Source organism: Polistes fuscatus, unplaced genomic scaffold (assembly GCF_010416935.1).
Source record: "Polistes fuscatus isolate 324 unplaced genomic scaffold, CU_Pfus_HIC Scaffold12, whole genome shotgun sequence".
NCBI classification, from domain to species: Eukaryota; Metazoa; Arthropoda; class Insecta; order Hymenoptera; family Vespidae; genus Polistes; species Polistes fuscatus.
Genome location: NW_025113020.1, coordinates 4,830,242 through 4,855,467, shown reverse-complemented (window position 1 = coordinate 4,855,467; position 25,226 = coordinate 4,830,242). Strand labels below are relative to the sequence as shown.

At 35.7% G+C, this 25,226-nt stretch overlaps 1 protein-coding gene across 7 annotated transcripts in view; it reads right to left on the bottom strand.

Annotated features, from left to right (window-relative positions):
• LOC122513462 (autism susceptibility gene 2 protein-like) overlaps positions 1-24,318 on the bottom strand; it is a 25,397-nt gene extending 1,079 nt beyond the window's left edge. Inside the window, exons 1-17 of one of the 7 annotated variants that reach the window (XM_043629832.1) lie at positions 5,018-5,374; positions 4,905-4,935; positions 4,578-4,763; positions 4,265-4,378; positions 4,147-4,182; positions 4,025-4,051; positions 3,880-3,940; positions 3,590-3,792; positions 3,143-3,517; positions 2,576-2,820; positions 2,351-2,464; positions 1,926-2,149; positions 1,579-1,817; positions 1,177-1,350; positions 686-962; positions 435-576; positions 1-256 (exon numbers count right to left, since the gene is read on the bottom strand). The exon at positions 1-256 is cut by the window's left edge and continues 1,079 nt beyond it. In XM_043629832.1, coding sequence (XP_043485767.1) covers positions 1-256; positions 435-576; positions 686-962; positions 1,177-1,350; positions 1,579-1,817; positions 1,926-2,149; positions 2,351-2,464; positions 2,576-2,820; positions 3,143-3,517; positions 3,590-3,792; positions 3,880-3,940; positions 4,025-4,051; positions 4,147-4,182; positions 4,265-4,378; positions 4,578-4,763; positions 4,905-4,907 — 2,676 coding nt within the window. In that variant the 5' untranslated portion in view covers positions 4,908-4,935; positions 5,018-5,374. Of the gene's footprint in view, positions 257-434; positions 577-685; positions 963-1,176; positions 1,351-1,578; positions 1,818-1,925; positions 2,150-2,350; positions 2,465-2,575; positions 2,821-3,142; positions 3,518-3,589; positions 3,793-3,879; positions 3,941-4,024; positions 4,052-4,146; positions 4,183-4,264; positions 4,379-4,577; positions 4,764-4,904; positions 4,936-5,017; positions 5,375-23,114 lie in introns of those variants that run through there. The other 6 variants (XM_043629826.1, XM_043629828.1, XM_043629829.1 and 3 more) reach the window with 6 other exon arrangements.
• Between the last annotated feature and the right edge of the window lie 908 nt (positions 24,319-25,226).

Below are 25,226 nucleotides of genomic sequence, written 5' to 3'. Positions count from 1 at the left end.
TTCCTGCTGCTTTCTCTTCTCTTCCTTTTCACGTTCGCGTCTTTCTCTCTCCCGTTGTTCCTCCCTTTCACGTTCTCTCTCACGACGTACCCGTTCACGTTCGCGTTCCCGTTCACGTTCTCTTTCACGTTCCCGTTCCCGTTCACGTTCACGTTCACGTTCCTCCAGTTCGGCTCTTCTGTCGATCGTTGGCGGCTCCGGTTTCAACCCCCATGACACTGTGGTTGGTGGAAAGCCAGTGGATGCACGTTGCAATCTAAAATTAATAATATGTATATTCCCCTCACTCTGAACTTTCTGTTCAGGCCATATGAAATTTTTAACATTTATACACAGTCTCTCTAAACGGACAAAAAATTATGCTAAATTTAGGGGGATATTATATTGTTAGAATAATTGATTTCTTATTTTTTTTTTTTTTTTAAATGACTTACCCTCTCCATGGATCGTGAACAGAACTCAAGCCACTCAAAGGTGGCATTTCTCTAGCTGGAGGAAAACTTGAGAGACCTGGAAAGTTTGGATTTGGCGTTCCAAACGTTGAAGGATATCTTCCAAATGGTGACATTCCAGATCCTATTAAATAATACCCAAATTATAACAAATAATATCAATATTATATATATATATATCTCTCTTAAATTAATATTAAAAACATTAGTGTATAATATAAAATGGCACGTACCTAAATGAGAAGTTGGCGTGGATAGGAAACCAACGGGATGAGGTGGAGGTGGTGCAGGATGCGCAGGTGGCATATTAGTTGGGAATGGAGGTGCCATAGGTGGAGCAGACATTCCCAAACCACTTGCGGGTCCTCCTGGATAGAGATGGCTTGGGGGCCTTAACAATTCTGTTTTGGTGTTAACACTTCCAGCTTTTGTTTCGGCTTGTTGCTTTTGTTGATAATGATAAATTTCCCATGCGATGCGTACATGCATTGCATTCCATTTTCCGCTCTTCTACAAGAAGTAATCGAATATTTATGTAAGCAAAAAAATTGTTCAAACGAATAGTGTCGATGATACGATATATAAATATATATAAATATATATATATATATATTATAATAATAATTATAATAATAATAATATAATATATATGTATATTTATATACATATATTTAATATATTGTTTAATACAAATCTTGGTCTCAGATACTTTTTTAGCACATGCCTTTTTTACCTTTGGTGCAAATGATGTTAAATGATTGGGAGGTACAAAAGGTGTTGATGGAGGACCAATCCCAGGATGAAGTATTCCCGTGTTGAATCCGGTATATCCAGACAAGTTTAAATTACCTCGAAAAAAGGGGGAATCCACTCCGCCAAGTTTTGGTATATCTTTGAACTGTATTAAAGAAAATTAGAAACGTTTACAAGTGATGAACGTGTGGTGTAATAATTCTCTCTTTCTTTTTCTTTTCTACTAAATGTGTATGGAATGTGTATATGTGTGTATGTATGCAAAATACAAAACTAAACAATCCTTTCATATCAAGGCATCGAAATATATTAAATTGCTGTACAAAATAATAATAATAATAATAATAATAGTAATAGTAATAAATTTACATACATTCAAACTTACGATTGGGGGAGGAAACAACGTAGTCGCCGCTGCTGGTGGAAGCAACGGCGTCGTGTGCTGATGCACGTGCGTATGTTGATGTTGGTGATGATGCATTTCCGTTCTAAGATACGGCGGTGGACCCAAATTTCCAACCCCTACGTTAACATTCCTATCTTGAGACGCCAAAAATCTATTGTCAAGCTCTCTCCTTAACAGGTCCGCTTGACCTGCAACATGAGTCACCCCTTCTTTTGGTTAATACCCATCCTTCTTCTTGTTTTCATTATCATCATCATTATTATCATAATTTTGTATTCGAATATAAATAAAAAAAAATCAATTTATAAACTTACTTGTTTGAAAAAGTGACTCTGCCGAGAACGGGTTGGGGTTGGTCGTAGGTGGAGGAAGTGAAGGCAGTGAAGTATGCGGACTGGAACTAGAAACAGGTGGTGGTAAAGGAGCTGCGAACATAGGTGGTGGAAATGTATGAATCCCAAGTGGTGGTACGGGTGGTGGAGTTGGCCTTGGTACAGACGTTGCTGTTGCTGGAGAAAGCTGTGAGGTTGTGTTGCTACTACAATTAATACATAAACAAATATTAGTAATATTATTATCATTTTATCATAGAAATTAACATTCAGTAAACGTACAAACTTATTCGTACGAGTTTTAATATAAAATTTGTTGTTTCAAATTGAGGATTGTAAGTACGAATAGTTTTGTTAGCGTTACCGTAACGTTTGAAATTTTCAAAGAAAATTTCTTTTCTCCTCACCCAATCCATCCTTGTGGTTTGGTGTACGCAGTTAGACTAGAATTTGCTGGAGATGACGTGTTTGGCACACTTACGGGAGTGATGCTGCCCCTACTTAGGCTACTCACATTGCTACTGTAACAAACATTACTATTATTATATTACACTTTCTTAAGACGTTTACAAATCCGACTTTACTATTTCATTATTAACGTAATAGATGACTAGACTAATATGTTATCATACCTATAACTGTCTCTTTCTCGACTAGGACTATGTCCACGCGGAGAATTATTATTATTATTTCTTCCAGACAGACTACAGGCAACCATATCTCTGTGAGCTATGGTATTCGCCGTGGTAACTGTATTAGTTATCGTAGACACGCATGTTGTAGTAGCAGCACTCAAAGGAGTATTATTATGACTCGTGATGTTATTTCCTATAGTCTGCTTACTTATGTTAGTACAAGGAGAAGCTCTACTTCCTCTCTGAAAAAAAAAAAATAAAAATAAAAAAGAAAAACAAAATAATAATAAAAATATATCAATGAATCATATATCCAGATCATAATGACTATTTTCTTAGGGTCAAATTTAAATGGAATTTGATACTATAAATCTTAAGTAAATATTTAAAATCATACAAACACACGATCATATTTGTATTAGAACGTTTTTATCTCGATTGTGTGTAAAAGCTTTGACTTTTGTACTAAACGGTGATTATACTTTTTAAATTTCTAATCGTAAAATAATCTGAATCTTTTAGATGTTCGATATTAGGTACAGTTATCACGTATGCATTACTTACCACGTCTGTACGCGAAGAAGCAGAATGGGAAGGAGATGGTACCGCAGGTGGGAGATACGGACTATGATTTAGAGCTGTATACGGTGTATAAAGCGGTGGATAAGATGGTTGCGTTTGAGGATAGGCGGCCATGGGTATTGGTGGTGGATAGCTTGTAGTAGCAGCACCGTTTGATGGTGCCGCTGGAGCTACACCTAAATTAGCTACCGCCGGACTAGTAGTATGGCTCGATGAAACGAGGGGCACATTAGGTGGATGCAATGCAGGTATCGTAGTATGAGGTTGTTGGGATAAGGAAGGTGGTGGCAGAGCAGGTGAGGCTGGTCGTTGCTGCGGAGCTATTGCACGAGGATTGGCTGCCAGTGGACTAGTCATCTGAAACGATTATTATAATATATTATTTGAATATAGAAATGATTATTATATTAATATGTTTTTCGTATTTACCGGTGGTTGGGATATGTGTGGGGGTAATGTTGGGCTAGGAGGACTCGGTGCGGTTGGAACTGGTGCAGATGCTGGCACTGGTGGTGGTATAGGTGCCGGTGCATCCGTTGCAGGGTTGGAAATTTGTCCTCCCGTGTCCGGAGGAGATCCTCCTGCTCCGTTCGTTGGAGGCAACACGTGCGGTGAAGAAGATGGCAGCTCGTCTAATGAATAATAATCTCATGTTAGTTTTTTATCTATGCAGATAACATTTGTATATAATATGATAAATTATATTTTTAAATACTTACATTTACGTGCAAGGGGTGGTGGGGTAGAAGATTCAAAGAGTATCGACTCTGCATCCGAGCCCTTTATAAAACAGATATTTGTTAGAATACTATTGAACGAATGAAATTTGAAACAATACGAACACCTTAATTAAACTTTAAATACCTTATCGTCTTCTCCTTCACTATCACACTAAAATGAACATAAAAACCAAACATTTTATTAATAATAATTCGATTGATCGATGATCGATTATCAAACGATAATGAAATATTAAATCTACTTACGATATAACCTTTACCCGAACTGCAATGACTGCTAGCCTGTAAAATAAATGCATAAATTTGTAAATAATATGTATGCGTATTCGTACATATGTAACTTTATATGAAATAAGAAACATACATCGCTGAGATGGTCCCTGGAACTGTCTGCGTCCTGGCAATCCCTAGGTATACCAGGGCCATGCAATTGTTCAGACGCTCTACCACTATCGTCGCTTGTACCTGCATCTAGACCCTGTAAAATAATAATGATATAATATTACATCTAACAAACAAAACAAAAAACTAACACGTTCGCTACTACACCATGGTAGGAAAAATTTATTTATCGCTTTGATTACCATTGCAAATGCGTTACGCTGAGTTCTCAATAGTGAATGCGTTAAATCGAGCTGAAGCAATTAACAATGTAATATTAAATATTGCAAGTTTACCTGGTTGAGCGTCGATGGTGTCAATATGGAATTATGTGTATAATGGTTGTGCTTGAAATGATTTTTGATATGGTGCTCGGTGTGCCTATTATTTTGTCCAGTATCCAGCTTTGGTTTTTCGTCAACTATCGACAGCAACGTATGCAACTTCTTTACATTACTTTTACCAGCTATCTTTATTGCACTCTGAAAAGAAAAAAATTTAATAAAATTTAAAAAGAATTATCAAAAGATATTCTTCATAATATTTTGTATATATATATATATATATAGATATAAAATTATATAGAAATATTTTAGAATGAAATTCCATTGAGACAAACATACCATGTTCGACAAATCCTAAAATATGTCATTCCTTCCGAAATTGATTTTCAATTTATATTTGAAAATGTGTAAAAAAAGGGTAAATAAAATAAGGAATATGTCCTTCCTCTTACCCCAGACTTCCAGGTCAATTTAGGCAGCCCAGAATGATTGCAATAGATAATTCGTATATTTCATCTTTCGCGCCTAATTTTTCACAGAACGCGCTTATTGGTTGGAACACGAGCGCACTTACCGACGAACGGACGAACTAACGAATGAACGAGCGAGCGAGAGAGTGAACGAAACGCGCGCGCGCGCAAGAGAGAGATAGAGAGAGAGAGAGAAAGAGAAAAAAGGAGGGAGGACACAGCACGTATATATACACATAACCACACACACACGCGCGACGGAAGAGAGAGCTCCAATACCCCTAACAAAAATGGATAAAGGAAAGAAAAGATATCCTTGAGAAAGAAACGTTAGCAACACATTGGTTATACGATCATTTGCATAAGAATCCGGTTGTCATTGGTGCGTTGTAATTAAATAAAAATTGACAATAACAACAGCAGTAATAATAACAGCAGCAGCAGCATCAGCAGCAGCAGCAGAGCAACGACGAGGACGACGACGAGGACGACCAATCAACAACAATAACAACGGTAAATCCCTGTATAGTTAGTTTTTTTCCATTCGTCCAATAAGAAACTGCATTAATTAAAAAAATGCAAACTTTTTCTTTTTCATCAAAGTAACATATATCCAACCACACACATAAGTGCTGCGTGCAACAATAATTCGAGATTACAAAAAAACAAAAAAAACCCGTAGTAAGAAAGAAATATTCTCGTTTTTGACCGATCGAAAAGAGAGGCGGACGAAGCAGAAAAAAAAAAAAGATGATTCGACCAATGTACTACCCCACTAGTACTTTCTCTCTTTCTCTCTCCCTCTTTCTCTTTCCTTTTGAATCTTTCTCTATCTATCCTTTAATAAATTCTTTCTATATTTCTCTTTGTTAGTTTCTAAGAGAAAGAATAAGTAGTATTTCCTATACCGCGCGTCGGAATTTCACTATATATACACGGTTGTTGGTGCGTTCGTGCACTGCGATCACCATGTTCGGGTATCTCCGAAGATTATCTCCTTGTCCTGGAAGCACGGCGGTGAAGGTAGTGTAGTAGTGTGGCAGTGGTGGTGGTGATGGTGGTGTAGTGGTGGTGGTTTGCGGAGGAGGAGGAGGAGGGAAGAGGAGAAGAGGTGTTGGTGGTGGTGGTGGTGGTGGTGGTGGCGGCGGCAACACAGCGACGGGACCGACGGCGGCCAGAGAACTTTCACGGCGTGTCGCGAGCGCACGTCAAAAGACCGACAGCGTTGTGATAAGGGAAGGAGAATAGGACTAAAATGGGGGTAACCGTAACAGGAGTGGGGGCTAGCGTGGTAGGGTAGGGTAGGGTAGGTAGGGTAGAAGTAGTAACGATGGTGGTGGGGGATGGTGATGGCAAATCCCTCGCGCGAGAGGAGAACGCCTTTTCCGACGGGTGTGCTTTAAATCGTGAGGTATGTCCAATGCCACGCACGCGTCGTTCGTTTTCGTCGTTCGTTGTTCGTTTCGTTCGTTCGTCGTTCGTTCGTTCGTTCGTCGTTCGTACAGTCGTTCGTTCGCAGAGTGGCGCTCGTCTACTCCGAGTAACAGCGCGGAGATAGTCGTTCGTTCGTACATTCGTTCGTTCGCGAGTGGCGCTCTCTACTCCGAGTAACAGCGCGGAGATAGTATACGTTTCTACACCACCACCGTCGTCTTTTGCCCCCTGAGTAACGACACAACAACATCATTATTGTTGTTTCCTTCTTTATCATATGAGAAGAGAACAACAAGAAGTATAGATACGACGATTACGATTACTACGGACAATAATAAACAAGGCACGATAAGAGAGAGGTGTACGACACAACCGCGAGACACGGCACACGACAGGGTTTACGACAGGATATGATGTAGCTGTTGGTGCTCGGGAGAGATCGACGACGGTGGCGGCGACGGTGGCGACGGTGCCGGAGGTGGGAGGAGGTGGTGGGAGGATGTAGGATGACAGAGAGATTCGCAGCACCGGAGTCGTCTCGTGTGCGCGATGCAGCACGGGAGTAGTACTCATAGTGGGGAGGATGACAGAGGGAGGGAAACCTTCCTTCCTTCCTTCCTTCCTTCCTTGAGCTTGGAGAGACTTTTGGAGAGGGAATCAGAGGGACAAAGAGAAAGATAGACCGAATGAGCAAGGAAGAAAGAAAGAGAAGACATTGACCGAACGAGCAACCGCGCGACCAGAGTCTCCTTCTTTGCTGTGCCAGGCCAGCTGGAAGCAACCCTCCTCCTCATCCTCCTCTTCGTCGAACCTCGATTTCTCTCTTTTTCTTTCTATCTTTATTTGTTTTTCTATCTCGAATACACGGGGTGCGTTCACTTCGAGTCTTACTACTCTATACACCACTTCTATCTTCCTTCCTTCTTTTTCTTTCTTTCTTCTTTTCGCCCCCTCCTCCTCCTCCTCCTCGTTCATTCGCACGCCGCAAAATGCGTTATCTCCTTTTTCTTCCCTTCTCATTTCCCCTACCTCTCTTTTTTCTCGATACATCCCCTTACTTTTTCTCGTCCACCTCCTACTCCTCTTTCGTCTTCTTTTTATCCCCACTCTTTTATCCTGTATCTCCTCTCTCGTATTACGGGCGTATGCCAAAGCAAAGAGGGGAAAAAAGTACTAGGATCTCCTATCTCTTTCTCTCTTTAAGCCGGGGTAAAAAAGTAGCAGCAGAGGCAGCAGCAGCAGCAGCAACCACACCACGCTTTTCTGCTTCTTCCACCCTCCCACTCCTCTTCCTCTCCACCTGCGCACGTGTGCCAACCGCGAAGCGAAACCCCCTAGGACGTGTTCGTTCCGCGCCGTTCGAATAAGCGCGCTACGACTTTGCTTGCGAGATGCGAATTAATTGAATAAACCTCCGCGCACCGCTAACCTTCCCCTTTTCCTCCCACGTCCCTTTCCTTCCCTTCTCTTTACTGCACCCGTCTAGGAAAAAAGTGCTCGGGAGTGCGTCGTAGTTACTCGAATCTTTCTCTTTCTCTCTCTTTCTTTCTTTCTTTCTTTCTTTCTTCTTCTTATTTATTATTTCTATCCTTTTCTTTCTCTTTTGCGCTGGTTCGTTCGTTCCTATGTTCCTTCGTTCGTTCGTTCGTTCATCCGTTCATTCGTTGGTTGGTTGGTTCTTTCTTGTCTTCTTTCTCTACGTCGAGGAAACTGGTTGGTTTACCTCGGTTCGTATTCTCTTATCGCAAGAATCCTCTTTAGGATTTAGCTTTCTTCTTGTTATTTGATAATGCAACTTTACTCGAGTATATATTTTATTGACCTCTTCTTCCCTATTCCTATTACTGTTAAGGCTTGCACACAATGTTTGCGACGATTGATATTTTTTCCTTTTCTTTTTTTTTTTTTTTTTTTTTCATATGTCCAGACAATTTTCTTTTTTACATAATCGGCAAAAACTTTCCTGTTAGATAACGCATAATATGCATAATATGCAACGCGCCATTATTTGAACGGAAAATTTGTGCCGATCTAGGGAAATATTCTATGTACATTTTAATAATATTTAATCGGCGCACGAATTTTCTGGATAAACCCATACGATTATACACACTTAGATTAGGTTAATTCAGGAAAGTTTTTGGGCCGATTTAGAATAATCTATAGACGGAAATATTCAATCGGTATAAACTTTTCAGACGATAGGAATGCGCCAATTAATTAATATATCGACGATTAGATGACAGATCCTGTTTTAGTATTTACATTTTCTTCTTTTTTTTAATCGAATCAATAAAAAGTAATAACTAGCGTATCGATAATAATAAATGCAGTAACCGATACATAATCTATTCATTTAAATAACGTTTATTTTCTGCAAATAAAAAAAGAAGAAAAAAGAAAAAAAAAAGGAAACAACAAGTATTGCAGCAGCAACGTTATATAAAATTGATCAACAGTTATAAATAATTCTAGAATAACACACATTGTGATTTTTATTTTTGCAGAAAAAAAAAACACATCGATGCAACATCGAACGACCTTTTTTTTTTTTCTCTGTTAACGATTATAATCCTAGTTTGATAAAAACTACGAAGAGAGACATTTAAAAGTGCCGCCATTTTGCATCATCGCGAAGTAAAGAAAAATATGAATATTATTATATCCGTTTTACTTGAAATTAAAATGAGATATATAATAAAATGAATAAATAAAGTGAAAAATATATAATGTTGGGAAGAAAAAAAAAGGTCAATTGTTTTTAGTTAATAAGAAATGGAGAAAAAAGGTGAATTATTTGCAGCCCGTATGCAACTCTAAGGCGCAAAGTTCTTCTTCTCGATATGGTACGGGTGAAGGAAGGTCGTCCTCGTACAACACGCGGACGTTCCACCGGTGCTCCGTGCTTCGGTTAGCCGGCTACTAAACTCGTCCGTACACCGTTGCCACATTTCTTCCCAACTACTCGTTTCGCGTTGACACGATCTGGACTTCTAATCATCGGGCGTTCGTTCGTGTTCCCTCGTTTACTCGTTCGTTCGTTCGTTCCTTCGTTCATTCGTTCGTTGGTTCGTTTTCATACGTTCGTCCCGTTCGTTCGTTTGTGCGCGCGACATGTTGACGCTTGCGACAAATCGTTCCGCGTGTCTCTTAATATACGCGCGTTATGTCATCGAGTTATGTATGTTTCTCACAAGCAAATGTCCGTAACGCACGAACGATCCTTAGATAATTTATCGTACTAAACATCTTTTCACGAAATTAGTGCGTTGTTAAACCAGAAAATTAATTAATCAATCTTCCATTGGTTAGTTTTATAAACGAACGTAATACTAATGTATTTGAAAATGTAACCTAATAGATTTTGTTGCCGCGATTTATTTCTATTTTAACGAAAACTTATTCATTCGTTGGTTCGTTTATAGAAAATAACTACTACTTTAATCAAAAATCTATTAATTACAAGGTAACGCGATTTATTTCAATTTCTTTGATTTCAAAACTTTAACATATTTATATTTTTTGATACATATAAATAAAAAACAATATTAATTAATACATTGGCTATAATGAACAAAGTGTTTATTAAAAGAAATCAAATATGTATCAAATATAATAAATATTACAATCAATTCAAAATTGATAACCTATTAGAATACCATATAACGTATTAACAAGTCATTGGTCGATCTCGATTTTCGTCCTGCGTATCGACGCAGGTCATTGGTCAATAAAAAATAATATTAAAATACTTCCCAACTTACGAATCTCTCATTGGTTATTGCAATACGAACATTTCAGGGGTTACTAAAAAAAAAAAATCCCTAAACGAACACACTTCCCTCCCCACAGACCAAAATTTCGCGCGCGATTTTGAAAATGTATTCAAAACGTTTATTAAAAACGAAAAACTGGCGCGAACTATTCGAACAAATCTAAAACGAAATAAAAAGTAAAAAAGAAAAGCAACAATATTTTTATAAAAGAAAGCGAAAAGAAGAAAATAAGATAAGTTTTAATTGAATATAATCGTGGCGTGCAATTTCATTGAGGAAAATAATGCAAGCCCTCCCTCCCTACTCTTGTGCAGGACTGTCCTCGAATAACCCCACCCCCCTCCACCCTTAACTCCAAGTAATGGGAGATTTAGGGGAGGTGGAAGAACTGGACATGCATATTAGTCGCACGTGGGTATATTTAACGCGGCTCGATGAATATTTTGTTAGCAACGACGAAGTACATGTCTCTATTAATACACACACACACATACACAGACACAAATACATATAAATATGTACATATATATATGAAGGAATGGAGGATGGAAAATAAAATAAATGTCTCGTGCAAAAGCGTACGAATGGTTACTGACTGGCTTTAAATTTGACAGAAATGTATCATTGTCTCTTCTTCTTCGTACATTTTGAGAAAAGAGAATAAAAGGGAGGAATGGAAGAAGATAAATTCTTCGTTCTGGTTAGAGTTTTATGTTCAGGACAATAACAGCCAACGACTTTGGTACAACGACCATCTGTTTGACGAAAATTTCGGCCCCTTGCCAGTTGCCAAATTGACGTTGCGAGGATGAAAACGACATTTTGGCATAAATCCAAAAATTATCCAAAAGTAAACACACCTATCATGACAGCATTGTTTATATTCTAACTTATGAAGAAGAAGAAGAAGTAGAAGAAGAAGTAGAAATCAGCGCCATTTTCTTTTTTCTTCTTTTTTTCTTTCCAAATTTATTTTACACAATTTCGCTAATTACACTTTTTGAACTTTAAGAAAACCCAACTAACGTAGAACAAGCGAGTGTAAATGGTGGTGGACGATAAAAAGAAAAGAAAATAAAAGAAAAGAAAAGAAAATAATATTTGTTCTTAATTTTCATTTCTTTTTCTCTGTGTGTTACATTAAAGTAATGTCAACGTGTAAATACTCGTGGTAAGTATTTAAAAGCTTGCATACGTTGTAAAGATTTACGCTTACTTAACGAGAGAGATGTTTAAAAAAAGAAAAAAAGAAAAACAAAATAAATAAATAAATAAATAAATACTAACAAAGTAAGGAGAAGAGAAGGTAGCCCGGAAACTAGCGGAAAATGAAATATAAAAGAGAAAGTGAGAATTTTACCTGCTCGGTTTGCACTTTTTTAAAAAGGTGCCCACATATAAAGGCATTTACCCTGCTCGAGGACAAAAACAAAAATAAATGTTGAGAGGTGAGGGCTGAGGTGAGGTGAAGTGAGGTTAGGAGAAGTGAAGTGAGGTTAGGTGAGGAAAAAGTTAAAACGAAAAATAAGTTAGTATGTGTCTGGCGTGGTCCGAGACACTAAAACGAAAAAGAAAAAGAAAGATGGTTGACCATGGTCGGGGGTGAATTGTAGTAGTAGTAGTAGTAGTAATAATAATAAACAGTTGTTGTTGTAGTGGTGGTGGTGGTGGTGGTGGTGGTTGTGAAAAGGAACGGAGCTTGAAATAAACCGTTGGCAGTAAAAATATTTACTGTGGTGTAAATACAACGATAAAAGTGGTCTCCACCAACCAACGAGTAAGAGAAGAGAAAAAACTTCGAAAGGGGTTGGGGAGGGAGGAGTTTAAAGGGGGAAGGGGGACTTATTTTCACAGGTGAAAATCTTTCGACAGATTTACATGGATGGAAAAGAACAAAAATAATAATTCTCAACGTTCCACGTCAGTTTAATCGATCGAAGATTTTTTTTCTCCAAAAGTAACCCTCCCCCCGTCCACCTTGGAACGTTCTTTTCAACCCCCCTTTTTTATTTATTTTATTCATTTGTTTATTTTCGTTTATTATTATTTATATTCGATTTATCTTGAAAACTTGGTCGTCAAAGTATCAGCGACAGTTGAGAACAAAAACGATCTATCTATCTATCAAATCACAAAAAGAAATTTTCTCTCAATTCCCCCCCATTGTTCCCCTTACTTTCTATTTCTTTTTTTGTATTTTTTTTTTTTGGTTTCTTTTTTGCAAGGTTAACGTTAAACTGTCATTTTTATTGAAAACAAACTATTCGTCGTTTCACTTTTCTTTTCTTTTTCTTTTCTTTTTATTTTCTTTTATTCGAAGTTAGTTTCACAAGAGATAATAAAGATTAACCTTGAAAAAATGTCTGACCGGTGGAAAAATATTTTCTTCGTGGGGGGTCGGGTGAAAAGGGGAATAAATGACCAATGTATTTTCAACAGTCATCAAAAATGCGACCCCCCCCCTTCTTACCACTGCCCCCTGTCTCGAAGAAAAGAAACCAAAAGAAAAATTTTTTTTTTCTTTTTTTCTTTTACCTTCACCCTGGACGATCCAAGGATTTTTTTTCTTTATTCTTTTTTTCCGTTTTAATGGGGGACACTTTCGAATCCGTACGGGGTCTGGGGGCTGGGAGCTGGAGGGGGGGGGGTTTATTCGACGTATTTAATTGACAACGTATTTTTTACACAATACTCAATAAAAAAAAAACGAATAGAATTAAATTTTGGGAGAGTGTGACGTTTATAATTTGATTATATATTCCCTAGTTCTATCTTATTTACGTTAATTTATATAATCATCTTCAATTTTGGCAGCTTGATAAATTCAATTTCTATCTACGTGACACTGACCTAACCGTTTTTCTTGACTCACGTCTGACCATTAAACGATTATTATCATTAAAAGATAAGATTATCATTAAATGATAACAACAAATCGAATAAAATAGAACAAAATTTTGATCGATCGAACAATTCTTCCCCAGCCCCCTCCTCCTTCCCTCAAAAAGAAAAAAAGAAAAAAAAAAAAGAAAAACCAGACAAAAAAATTCAACACGGATTATTCTCTGTATTTTTTTTCTTTTTTTTTTTTTTTTTTTCCATAAAACTAACATCTCGAAATGTTCGACAATTTATTTCTTTTTGTTCCTGTTAATATTACGAGATAGATGATAAAAAAATAATTATATTTATCAATTCATCATCGCATTATTTTATGTAGTTTTAAACGAATTAATGTTTCAAATTAATTACAGATGAGTCGATGAAATTTGTCAATATTAAAATCTACTTCTTTTAAAATAATTATCAAATTGTCTGAACAATCCCATATAAAGAAATTAATGTGTATAACATAAACGAAAATCTTATTTTCTTATATATAAACCACTTTAAAATACGATTGTAAGCCATTTCCGGTTTGTAAGTAGAATCCTCTTTTTCAGTGATTACGTTAAGGGTTTTCTGTGTACTTGAAAAAATAATGGACTCTACCCTCTTTCTTTCCCCCTCCCCCTCCCCTGTCCCTCCCCCATTTTCAATAAATATATATACTTTTCTTATCTATTAATAGATATGCATGTAAGTACTTCAATATGTGTAGGTGTATATCGAAACAGTATCATAAAAATGATTCACCAATGAATGTTTAAAACAAATATTGTGAAAATGATTGGAGAAAGTTTCTTTTTTTTTATATCTAAAGTCAAGAGAAAATGTTTGATAATTTTGTTATTTAAAATTCAAATTCCAATTGAAAATTCGAAAATTTGATTATAAGGATATTTAGTTTTCATTATCAATTCGTTTGAAATAGTTTTTCGTCTTATTTCAATTCCAAAGGTAATAAGATGTGATTTTAGAGAAATCGAAGAAGAGGTTAGAATTGTTCATAATGATAATAATATAACATTTATAAATAATAAATATTTATGTTAATATAACGTTATTATTTGTCAAGACAAATTACTATGATCATTTTGTTGAATTTTTCTTACCCCCCTTAACACAATCAATCACACAATTCATCTACTACCCTAATCATCATCCCTCTACGATTAAAAATTAGATGAACCTTCATATATGTGCACTAAACATTCTGTTTATTATTTATTTTATTTAATTCCTTAACTTCCTTGATCAATAATTTCTCTTTCTTTTTACCCCCCCCCCTCCCACCCAGAATTGAAAAAATATGTTAGATAAAATTGACATTTATTTGAAATGTAATTAAAATCAACGCAACTCAATCAAATCTATTGAAATCTAAATTGCAAATGAAATAACATAATTGATATCATATCAATTCAATATAAAACAATCCACCACCACTACCATCAACAACAACAACAACAATAATCAAAAACAATACCAACATAATAACAGTAATAAAACAGAGAATGAAATTCTAGTCCAATAAAATGTTACATTTGTTTGTACCAATACATACATACATATAGATAGATATATATATTAATAGTATATCTAACAAAAACTGTAGTATTATATGTGTGTATGAGTGTTTGTTAGTGGTAGTAGAAACACTAAGAAGGTTTGCTTCTCTGACTTTGTCAGAAAGTCGTTCAATCTTCCAAAGCTGTTCTTTGTATACTCTAGGAAAGATCGATCAAGCGAATTTAGAAAGAAAGAAAGAGAAAGAGAGAGAAAAGAAAAAGAGAAGGAGAAGGAGAAGGGTTGGAAGAAGAAGAAGAAGAAGAAGAAGAGGAAGGGGTGGAAGGGGTGGGAAAGATATCCCACTTCGTATACTTAAAGTATTATCTTTTCATGAAAACTCAAACCAGACGTATGTACGTTCTGCGTTGTATGTTATATATGTGTATGTGTGTATGTGTGAACGTGAATAAATGTACGTAGATGTAAAGGTAACGTTCTAGATTTATGTTCTCTTTCTCTCTCTCTTTCTCTCTCTCTCTGTCTCTCTGTCTCTCTCAGTTTCTCTTGAAATTTTAATAACGTATCAGAAGGAAAATTTTATTCAAATATTTAACGTGAAAACGTACTCGACAATAATATGAACCGGGTACTGGGGAGGAGGGGGGGGGAAGAAGAAGTGTTGTTTGTTTGATAGGTAATATCGTTTTTCAAACGAGGAAAAATTTGTAATCGTTATTTAAATGAAATTGTTTTGATAATAATATTACAAAGAAGATGAGAGATAGGCAAACAAATATGCAGATATTATATCATCCTACGCGTTTTATACACCTACACACCTATCTGTTTTATAACAGATATTAAATATGTGTGTGTGTGTATGTATGTATGTATGTATAGATAGATAGATGGATAGATTTGTAATGAAAGATCAGATATTAGTGAAATTAATTCTATTATAGGTTTAATTTAATTTTAGCAAATATTTATAAATATATTTTGTGTGTCTGTGTGTGTGTGTGTGTAAATTGTAATTTATATATTTGATTATTATTTTATATTGGATAGATTTTTATTATCGATAAAAGTTGCGTGTATATTTTTATTATACAATTCAATATATATATATAATACTAAACCTATCAACACTTATATATTTCTAACGTGAACGATCAAATAACTGCTATAAAAAGAACCCTAAATCGTAACAGAATGAGATTCTAGCCAATTAAATATTGAACAATATATATTTTCATTTAATTTAGAAATAATAATGTACATTTTTGTTTGTATACCTAACCTCTTTGAAAAAGAACCCCCTAAATCCTAACCTAAAATGAGATTTTAGATAATTCAATATTGAACAATATATATTTTCATTTAATTTAGAATTAATTATTATACATTTTTTTAATTCACAAATTACAGTACCTAACCTCTTTGAAAAAGAATTCCCTAAATCCTAACCTAAAATGAGATTTTACATAATTCAATATTGAACAATATATATTTTCATTTAATTTAGAAATAATTATTATACATTTTTTTAATACAAATTAAAGTAACCAGTCATTTGATTTCATCTGATAGGTTTAGTATAATAATATATATGAATACACAAAGTGTGTGTGTGTGTGTATTAAAATGTGAGTGGTAAATACACGTATAGACGTTCCAGAAGAATGTAAGGACACGAAGAGGAACAAGCAGAACTGTGGATAAGAAGGGATCTTCTATACTGAGGACAATCACCCGAGTAGGCTCGTTCCTGTTGTGATAGGACAAAAAGTACAAAATGATTGGACATCCCCCCCACCCCTGTCCACATTTTATCCACCATACACAATCCTGTATCTTTTCTATACTCTCTTCTTCGTTCATACTATCTTGGGACGAGAGAGGATAAACACAAAGTAAAGAAGAAAGGTGAATCAGGAAAGGTGCATTTCTGTTAAACAGGTAAGAGGTAAGATAAAGAAAGAATTTAAGAAATAGAAAAAAGAAAAAAATAGCAAAACTTAAACGACACTTAACGGATTGACCAAGTGATCAATTTTTTCTCGTAAATTATTTAGCCTAACTTTTTTAATAATATTAATTATTTGAAGAAAAAATACATACGATTTTTCTTTCAAACATTATCGTTCGCGCGCGCGCGCGCGTGTGTGTGTGTGTCTCGTGAATTTCGACGATCGTCAAAATTTGAACTTAACCTCAAAAACTCGCGCTTCGTGCTCGGTGATAGGAAAATTCATTCGCAAAAAGTTAGTCATTCAAAGAATATTTATATTTTCTGAAAATAATCTCGAAGTATCTAAGGATTGGATAAAATCCATCGATCATCAAAATTCATTCCGTAAAAGTACAGAAGCTGTGTTGTATCCTAACTGCAAAGACCGGTTTAAAATCGCGTTTGAAGTTTCTCTTTCTTTCTTTCTTTCTTATTCCCCTTCTCCATATATTTTTCTTTCTCTTAGCACGTGATGATGATAACAATGACAGTTTGTGTTTTATACTATGTAATAACATAAAAACTAAACGTCGATAATAAACTTATAACACATGCTTTCTCTTTCTCTTTCAGACGCACACGCACACGCACACGTACACGTTTATACATACATATACTTCTTTACTCATTTAACTATCTTTCTTTCTCATACACAGACACGCACACATACATTCTCTTATTCAACACATCTCTGTTTTCTCTCTCACAAATCTTTCGTTCTTTTTCTTTCTTCTGTCTCACCCACCCACAACAATGTCGTCAGTTCTTACTAATCTCTTCGATAAATTACGAGCCATCTCGTCCCTCGCAAAAAGGGAAAGAGAAGATAGAAAAGATAGTTAGCAGAGTTAACGAGAGACGAAAAGTATAAGGAGTCCGGTTAACTGAGATTTGCGGATCTTTGCTAATTTCGAAATTTTTTCGATATTCTTCTTCTTTTTTCCTCTCCCACTTCAATCTCTTTCTCTTTTTCTCTTTCTTCAATTTGTAGATCAGTTAAATTCGAACAATTCGTATAAGAAAAGAATCCCCCCATTTAAAACATGAGTATTAATATTAGCAATAATTATTTTAAAATATTTATCATAAATATTCTCGATAAATATATTTCCAATTTTCGATGTATTCGCGTGATAAAAAAAAAGAAAAACAATCAATTAAATGGGAATCTTAATTTGCGAACAAAATGGCGAATGAACGGGCGAAAAGAAATGATTGGATAAAAAACAAGATGGCGAGTGAATCGATGAAAAGAAATGATTGGATAAAAAACAAGATGGCGACTGCATATGGATGAGAACAAAAGACAAAAATGATATGGAAACGAATGGAATGAATGATACGATATGAAAAATAACGAAAAAATAATGATCTAGTGTAATAAAAAAGAAAGAAAATGATATATAAGAACGTATGAAGAGATTTATAATATATATATATATATATATATATATAAATAAAAATGTCATAGTACTATTAAATGTATACATTTTCTTGCGAGGTTATGTGATAACAATAAGTTTAATAATGCGAAAGAAAGGAGTACGGTAATTACTGGCCGAACAATGCTGCCTTTTACAACTAACGACGGCGACAACGTTGTCACTTAGTTGTTATCGTTCTTAACGAATAATTTGCAATGGAAATAATTGCTTGGCATTGTCGTTCAAGAATAAAGAGAATATACTGTAACTAACATAATTCGTTAGATGAATATTTTTTTGTTAAATCATTTCTCGTTAATATAACTTTTAAATTTGAAAATAACGAAGAGAGAAAAGAAAATCAAAATTAATTCTCTCTTAACCGAACATTTTATTATATTTTATATAAATTTTATAACTCAAGATATCTCAAAGAAAAATATTAAATTTGTTTCTTTTTAATTTTTACATTTTTACAAGCAGAAAAAGAAAATTTGTTGAGTATTATTATAAACAAATGATATTGATGATATTATGATGAATATTTACGTAATGACAACTGTAAATCAAATGAAAAGATATTAACATAACATTCAAATTAATTACATTCGTTTACTCTTTCATTACTTTTATATGTAAAATGAGTTATTTGCTTTTTCTTTTTTTTTTTTTTTTTTTTTTGTTCAATAAAATATAGAAATATATTCACACCGCGAGAAAACATATTACTCAAATTAATTGAATCGTTCATTTTAATTTTTAAACGAGATCTACGATCGACCATTACGTTCGTCAATAAATTTTAAACGGAAAGAAAGAAAAAAAAAAAGAACATAATATTAAATCTCTCGTGTAATTCCTAATCATGTAAATAACATCTCGCGAACGATCAAGAAACGAGTTTATAAAAGATTTTTTAAATCTCACTCAGGTGTGTTCGAAGAAACGAGTATTGCTTGCTTATACAATTAAAAAAGACAATTAAACAGCCGAGGGGGTGGGGTCGGGGGAATTGTTAGAAGAAGAAGAAAAAAAAAGGCAAATTATATTCAAAGAGAAATAAAATTAATGACGTTATATTCAATACAAATAAACAAAATAATTTGTAACTAACACGGAAATTTACAAATTTTCATTGCGATAAGATGTTGTGCGTTGCGCGATGCTTTTATTTTTCTTTTCTTTTTGTTTTTTTATTTTAATTTTCATTTATTTTCCTCATTATACGAAAATAGAAACGAGATTAGCATTAGCGAGCAGATAACAATTTTTCCACGTGTTTGTGCGTGCTTTTATGTATGTATGTATGTGTATGTGTATGTATGTGTGTGTAGGAGTTTGTTTTATTTTTTAACGAACAAATTTTCAAACACGTCCACGTATTTTATTCATTCGACGATAAGAAAAATTGACAAGATTGAATAAATGAAAATAAACGTGAATTTGAAATGGAGTTACTCGATAGTGGGCCGAGGGGAGGGGGGTTGCAAATGGTTACCATAATCTTACAAAACTTGTTTGTATATCGTATCGTTAATTAAGTTTTATTGCTTCGTAAAGCTACTCAGTTTAAATTGATACTCATATATGTATGTATGTATGTATATATATATATCTACGTATTTGCATAAACGCATAAGCACGTATAGGTTGTTACGTATAAACGTAAATGTTTTCTTTTTCTTTTTCTTCATCTTCTTCTCCTTCTCTTTTTTTTTTTTTTTCACATTTCTTTACCATTGGCGCGTACAATTTCCGAACGATTAACAGTACCGATTAACGATAATCGCGCGAATTGATTCTCATCGACGATAAGAAAAGAAAAAGAAAAGAAAAAGAAAAAGAACATACGGCAATGGGAAATATTCGCGAACGTTTTTTATTGGCGGCAAAAATTAAACATGGCGGATCGTTGAAACAAAAACCGCGCATGCGCACGCGTCTCCATTTCGTCCCCGGACGAAAAAAAAGAAAAAATTGCATTAAAAATCTAAAACCGTATTTATTTTTGTTTTTTTCTTTTTGTTTCTTTGGGTTTGTTTCTTTTTTTTCTTTTCTTGGTTGCTTTTTCTTTCGGAGTCACGCAAAAGAAAAAGAAAAAATATTTATCCGTTTACACGTACATATATATGTGTGTATACAAATAATAAAATTCAACGGACAATTTTTGAGTTATCGAAGTTTTGCTTAACGACAAGGAACGATTATGTAACAAGGTCAACCAATCGATATTCGTATTATCGAAAGTTCAAGTATAGGCGTTAAACGATACGTGTGTTTGCGTCCGTCTGTGCGTATGTGTGCTGTTACAGATGTTCAATGATATAACAATTAAAAGGAATGGAAATAATGAAATGAAGGAAAGAAACAAACAAACAAGAAAAGAAAATGCATTAATCATATCAATACTGTTTATCAACCAAGCAAAAACATATCGATCCAATAACCTTTACGAGATTAAATGTTTCGATTAAAGTCAGATTAAAACGTTCCCACTGTCAACGATTTAATCATTATACGTGTTAAGTACCTACTTAATTACTTGAACAATCTTATTCGATCTATTCCCAGCGTCAATTTAATTAGGCCAGATTTGAATTCTCGTATATTCCCGTCGAATATATAATACACGTTAAATGTAATTTTGGTAAACCAAAACAAAAAAGAAGAAAACAAAACAAAAGAACGAATATGTTTTGTTTTTTTTTTTCTTTGTTTCTTTTTACAAACAAAATATTCTATCGCTAGAAGAATTCATTCATTTTCGGATTCGAATTGATAGAATTTTCAAAACGTGTTTTTAACCCTTTCGCTTTCTCTTCTTCTTCCTTTTTTTTCTTTTTTTGTTTTTTTTTCAGTAATGTTTCTCGTTTCAAATTGGAATAAACAAAGAAAAAAGAAAAATGATTGTTCAATTAGCCGATAATATTCGTAACGTACGTAAGAATGAATTTTTAAACGATGACAAAGGAATGAATTCGATTGATTCGTTAGAGGAGTCGGGAAAGAGTGGGGGGGGGCTGGAAACGAGAAAAAAAAAATAAAGAAACAAAAGAAAGCAAGAACAAAAAAATGCGTCAAAACGTATTATTCGTGTTACATTGATCGTGAACAAAAACAAAGAGTTATACAATAGTAATATAATAGTAAATCATAAAATCAATAATTTGTCTCTAAAATAAAATAATATATACAATTCTTATAGATATTATTTATTTTATTCTAACATGCATAAATAATATTAGAAACTCGTTGTATTCCGAATGAAAGAAAATTGTGTATATTCCTTAAAATTATCGCATACAAAAGAAAAAAAAAACAATATAAAAAAAAGTGTATCACCCGTAATTCCCAAATTAGTTATCGAGTTATATGATTACGATGAACATCATGGGTCAGTTATTGGTGGGTGGTGTTATTATGTGTTTATCGTATATACACGATCATACGTTGTCTGACAAGCTTATCTTTGACAGAAGGTTACTCGAACCCCTGATGTGTTTGCAGTGATAGGGACAAAAATAAAAAGGATAAAAAGGTGTATTCGTAGGAGGGATGAAACAAAAAAGAAAGAAAAAGAGAAAGTAGTGTTGTATCAGGAGGAATGGAAGAAGAATAAGAAGAAGAAGAAGAAGAAGAAGGTGGTGTACGAATTGAGGGGGTAGTAAGAAAAGAAGAAGAAGAAAAAAGAAAGGAAGAAAAGAAGGGGAGTGAAGGGAAGGGAAGGGTAGGGTAGGAGGGTGAAGAAGGGGAAGCCCTGATTCGTAGGAGGGCAAAGAACGTTAGGTGTCTATATAGGAAAAGGGACCCTGGGGAGATCGATCTCCGTCGTCGTTCTCCGGCTGATTCTCTCAGACGCTGAGAGTTCGAGTCGGTTTGGTCTCTCCTTGCTTCTTCCTTAGGTCCTCCTCCTCTCTCCCTTCCCCTACCCCAGCCCTCATCACTGGTTTCATCTGTTATACCACTTACTTTTGTATTAGTATTGTACAGTACACGAATAAGCTGATACCACCAATCCCTATGATTCTTTGACACGTAAGTAAGTATGTAACAGAATATCAGTGTACATTTTCACTTTTTCATTTCTTCTACTCATAGATGCGTGTATGCTTTGTTTTTTATGTGTATTATATTATCCAGGTACAAGTACGCGAACAAAAAGTTAAGCATCGAATTTCTAGTTGACCAATATTTCAAAATCCAATACTTTTTTATTTTTTCAAATAATTTTTCTAATATCGATAAGTTTTTTCTATTTATTCTGGTTTTCTTTTATTATTATTATTCGGTGTACGCATTTGTTTAGATTCTTTGGATACATATAATAAGTGCGGTACAAATTGTTATTGTTAATTTTGTTTTGTTTAAATCAACGTTAATCGCCAGGGGTTACAGTTTTATTGGACGGGTGAGAGGGGGATGGAAATGTTTAAATTTCGCGCGCTTTTATTTTACTACTACGGGATACAATACAACGTGTACGGTATTATTGTAGCATGCAGAAAGATTTCGAAAGTTTCATGACCGTTGAAAAGAACTCGCGTCTTTTCTTTTTTTCTTCTTCTTGTTAAAAAGTTACGTGATATAAAATCGAGGATGAGATATATTAATAATGTTTGTTGAACAATAAAACGTGAATTATTTACAATAAATAAATAAATAAATAAATAAATACAAAATGAAATGATTATAATGAAGTATCTGACTTGTTTTTCATTGTTGAGGTGAATAATGTTGAGGTTATGTTTTGCAAGATACCCTGTGTCGTGTTTGATCACATCGGTCCGTCGGTAGAATTTTTGAGAATTGTAATCAATCGTTTCTCAATAATTCGCGTCATAAAAATGTTATAAAATTGATTGTATGATTTACTTTAATATTACCTAGTTAACTCGAAGGATCAATGTTCATATTAATTTGTTCATACCTCTAAAAAACGAAAACAAAAACACACATGAGGCCTAAAACTACGTAAGACAAATAAATAAAAAAAAAAAGAAAAAAGATAAGTCAAGAAAAAAGAAAAAAAGAAACATCATTACCTCGAGTTCATCGTAGGTGCGGAAGGCGAGGATCGCGAAACCGTCTATGATGTCTTCCTCGAAGGGAGGCTCCTTCTGATTATTGGTGACCGCTGCCGCGGCAGCTGCGGCAGCGGCTAGGCAAGACTTTTTTCTAGGTCTGGGTGGTCGTGGTGGCCTAGGTGGCCTTGAATGTCCACCTTCACGAGAATGGGAGTTTCTTGGTAGTCCACCAAGTCCAGGTAATCCAAGTGTATTACCAGCACTGGCACCGGTACCACCGCCAACAGCACTAGCACCACCAACACCTCCACCACCAACAACAACACCACCACCACCACCACCACCACCACCACCACCAACACCAGTACCAGCACCTGGGCTGGGATCCTCTTCTTCTCCGCTATGACTGTCCTCCTCGTCGTCGCGTGGTCTCTGTCTACCACCACCGGTTTGTTGTTGTCCTTGCTGTTGATTCGATTGTTGACTATGTTGCTGCTGCTGTTGTTGTTGTTGCTGTTGCTGCTGTTGTCCTTGCTGTTGTTGACTCTGTTGCTGTTGTTGTTTGGTGTTGACAATGTTTTCCCTCTGCGCCAGCATACGCAGGGCTCGTTCACGTCTCCGATTCCGTTGATTCCTCTGTTTCGCCTCGATCTCCATACCGAGGCACCACCACAGTGGCTTTAGCCTCCTCCCCGACGGCGACGGTGATGATAACACCGAGCACGAGGAGGTATACTAATACGACGACTATGACGACAAGTTATTGGGGGGGACAGTAATGCGTTAAAAGGTACAACGGTTTGGTTGTCCTTTAACGGTGTTTAAGACAACCCGTCTAGACGGGGATAGTCGTGGAAAATCCTGTTGATGGTTCGACGTCCATTGGACATTTGAGTGTAGGGGCCAGTAGTATTCACTTGCATATTCCGAACTCGATATTGGGAATAGAAAGAAAATAGATAGATAGAGATAAAGAGAGTAAGAGAGAGAGAAAAATAAAGACAGAGAGAGAGAGAGAGACGGAGAGAGCGCGAGGTATTGGGGCGGGGGTGAAGGTGGGGAAAGAGAAAGAACACTGGTTCGGAATACACCAGCACACACTCTAACGAATTTTCTCCTCTCTGACGTGTTTCTCAGCAGGCGTTCGGTTGCTTGCTTGCTTGCTGCTTGCTTGCGCGCGCGCGTGCAAGCCTACCCAGCTCTTTTCTTCCTTCCTTCTTCCTTCCTTGCTTGCTTCTGTCCTTCCTTCCTTCCTTCCTTTATTCCTTCCTTCCTTTCTTCCTGCCTTCCTTCCTTCCTATTCCTTTCTTCCTTCCGTTCGACAAGCTGGCCGAAAGTTTTTGTACGGAATGCGACGTACTGGCGGCACACGGTGTGTCACATCGATCGTGCGCTGCTCAGCAAGACCAGAGAGAGAGAGAGAGAAATAGAAAGAGAGAGAGCAAAGAGAGGGGAGAGGGAGTAAGTGAGTGAGAGTTAGAGTTAAAGAGAAAGAGAGAGAGAGAGAACAGCAGATAGAAAGAGTTCGGTGCGTGTCGAGAAACACGCGAAACCACGCACGTACAAGAGTACAAGTATATGTGTGCAGACACGCACACACACATACACGCGCGCACACGCACAAGTAGTAACGTACACGAGTGCACGCATGCACGCATGCACACACGCACGCACAGGCCGCAACAAACTGCTGCTGCTGCTGCTGCTGCTGTTGCTGCTGCTGCAACGGAGTATTTTTTTGCAAATGTGTGTGTGTGTGTGTGCGTGCGTAAGATAGAAAGAGACAGGACCTCTTAGGAGCACGTAGCGAATACACATACACGTATATATTTGTATGTATTTTGTCCTTATGTGTAATTCCTATTTACCACTACTATTATTATTATTATTATCAATCCACTAGCACATACACACACACCACACACTACTAATATTGTCCGATGACTGCTTTTTTCTCGCTGCTACTTTTTTGCTGATTTTACTACGAAGAGACGAAGACGAAGACGAAGAAGACGAAGACGACGACGACGACGACGACAACTACTAGCACAGATATTTCCATAACCACCACACCATCACCGTCATCAACACTATCATCATCATCGTCACCACCACCACCACCACCACCAC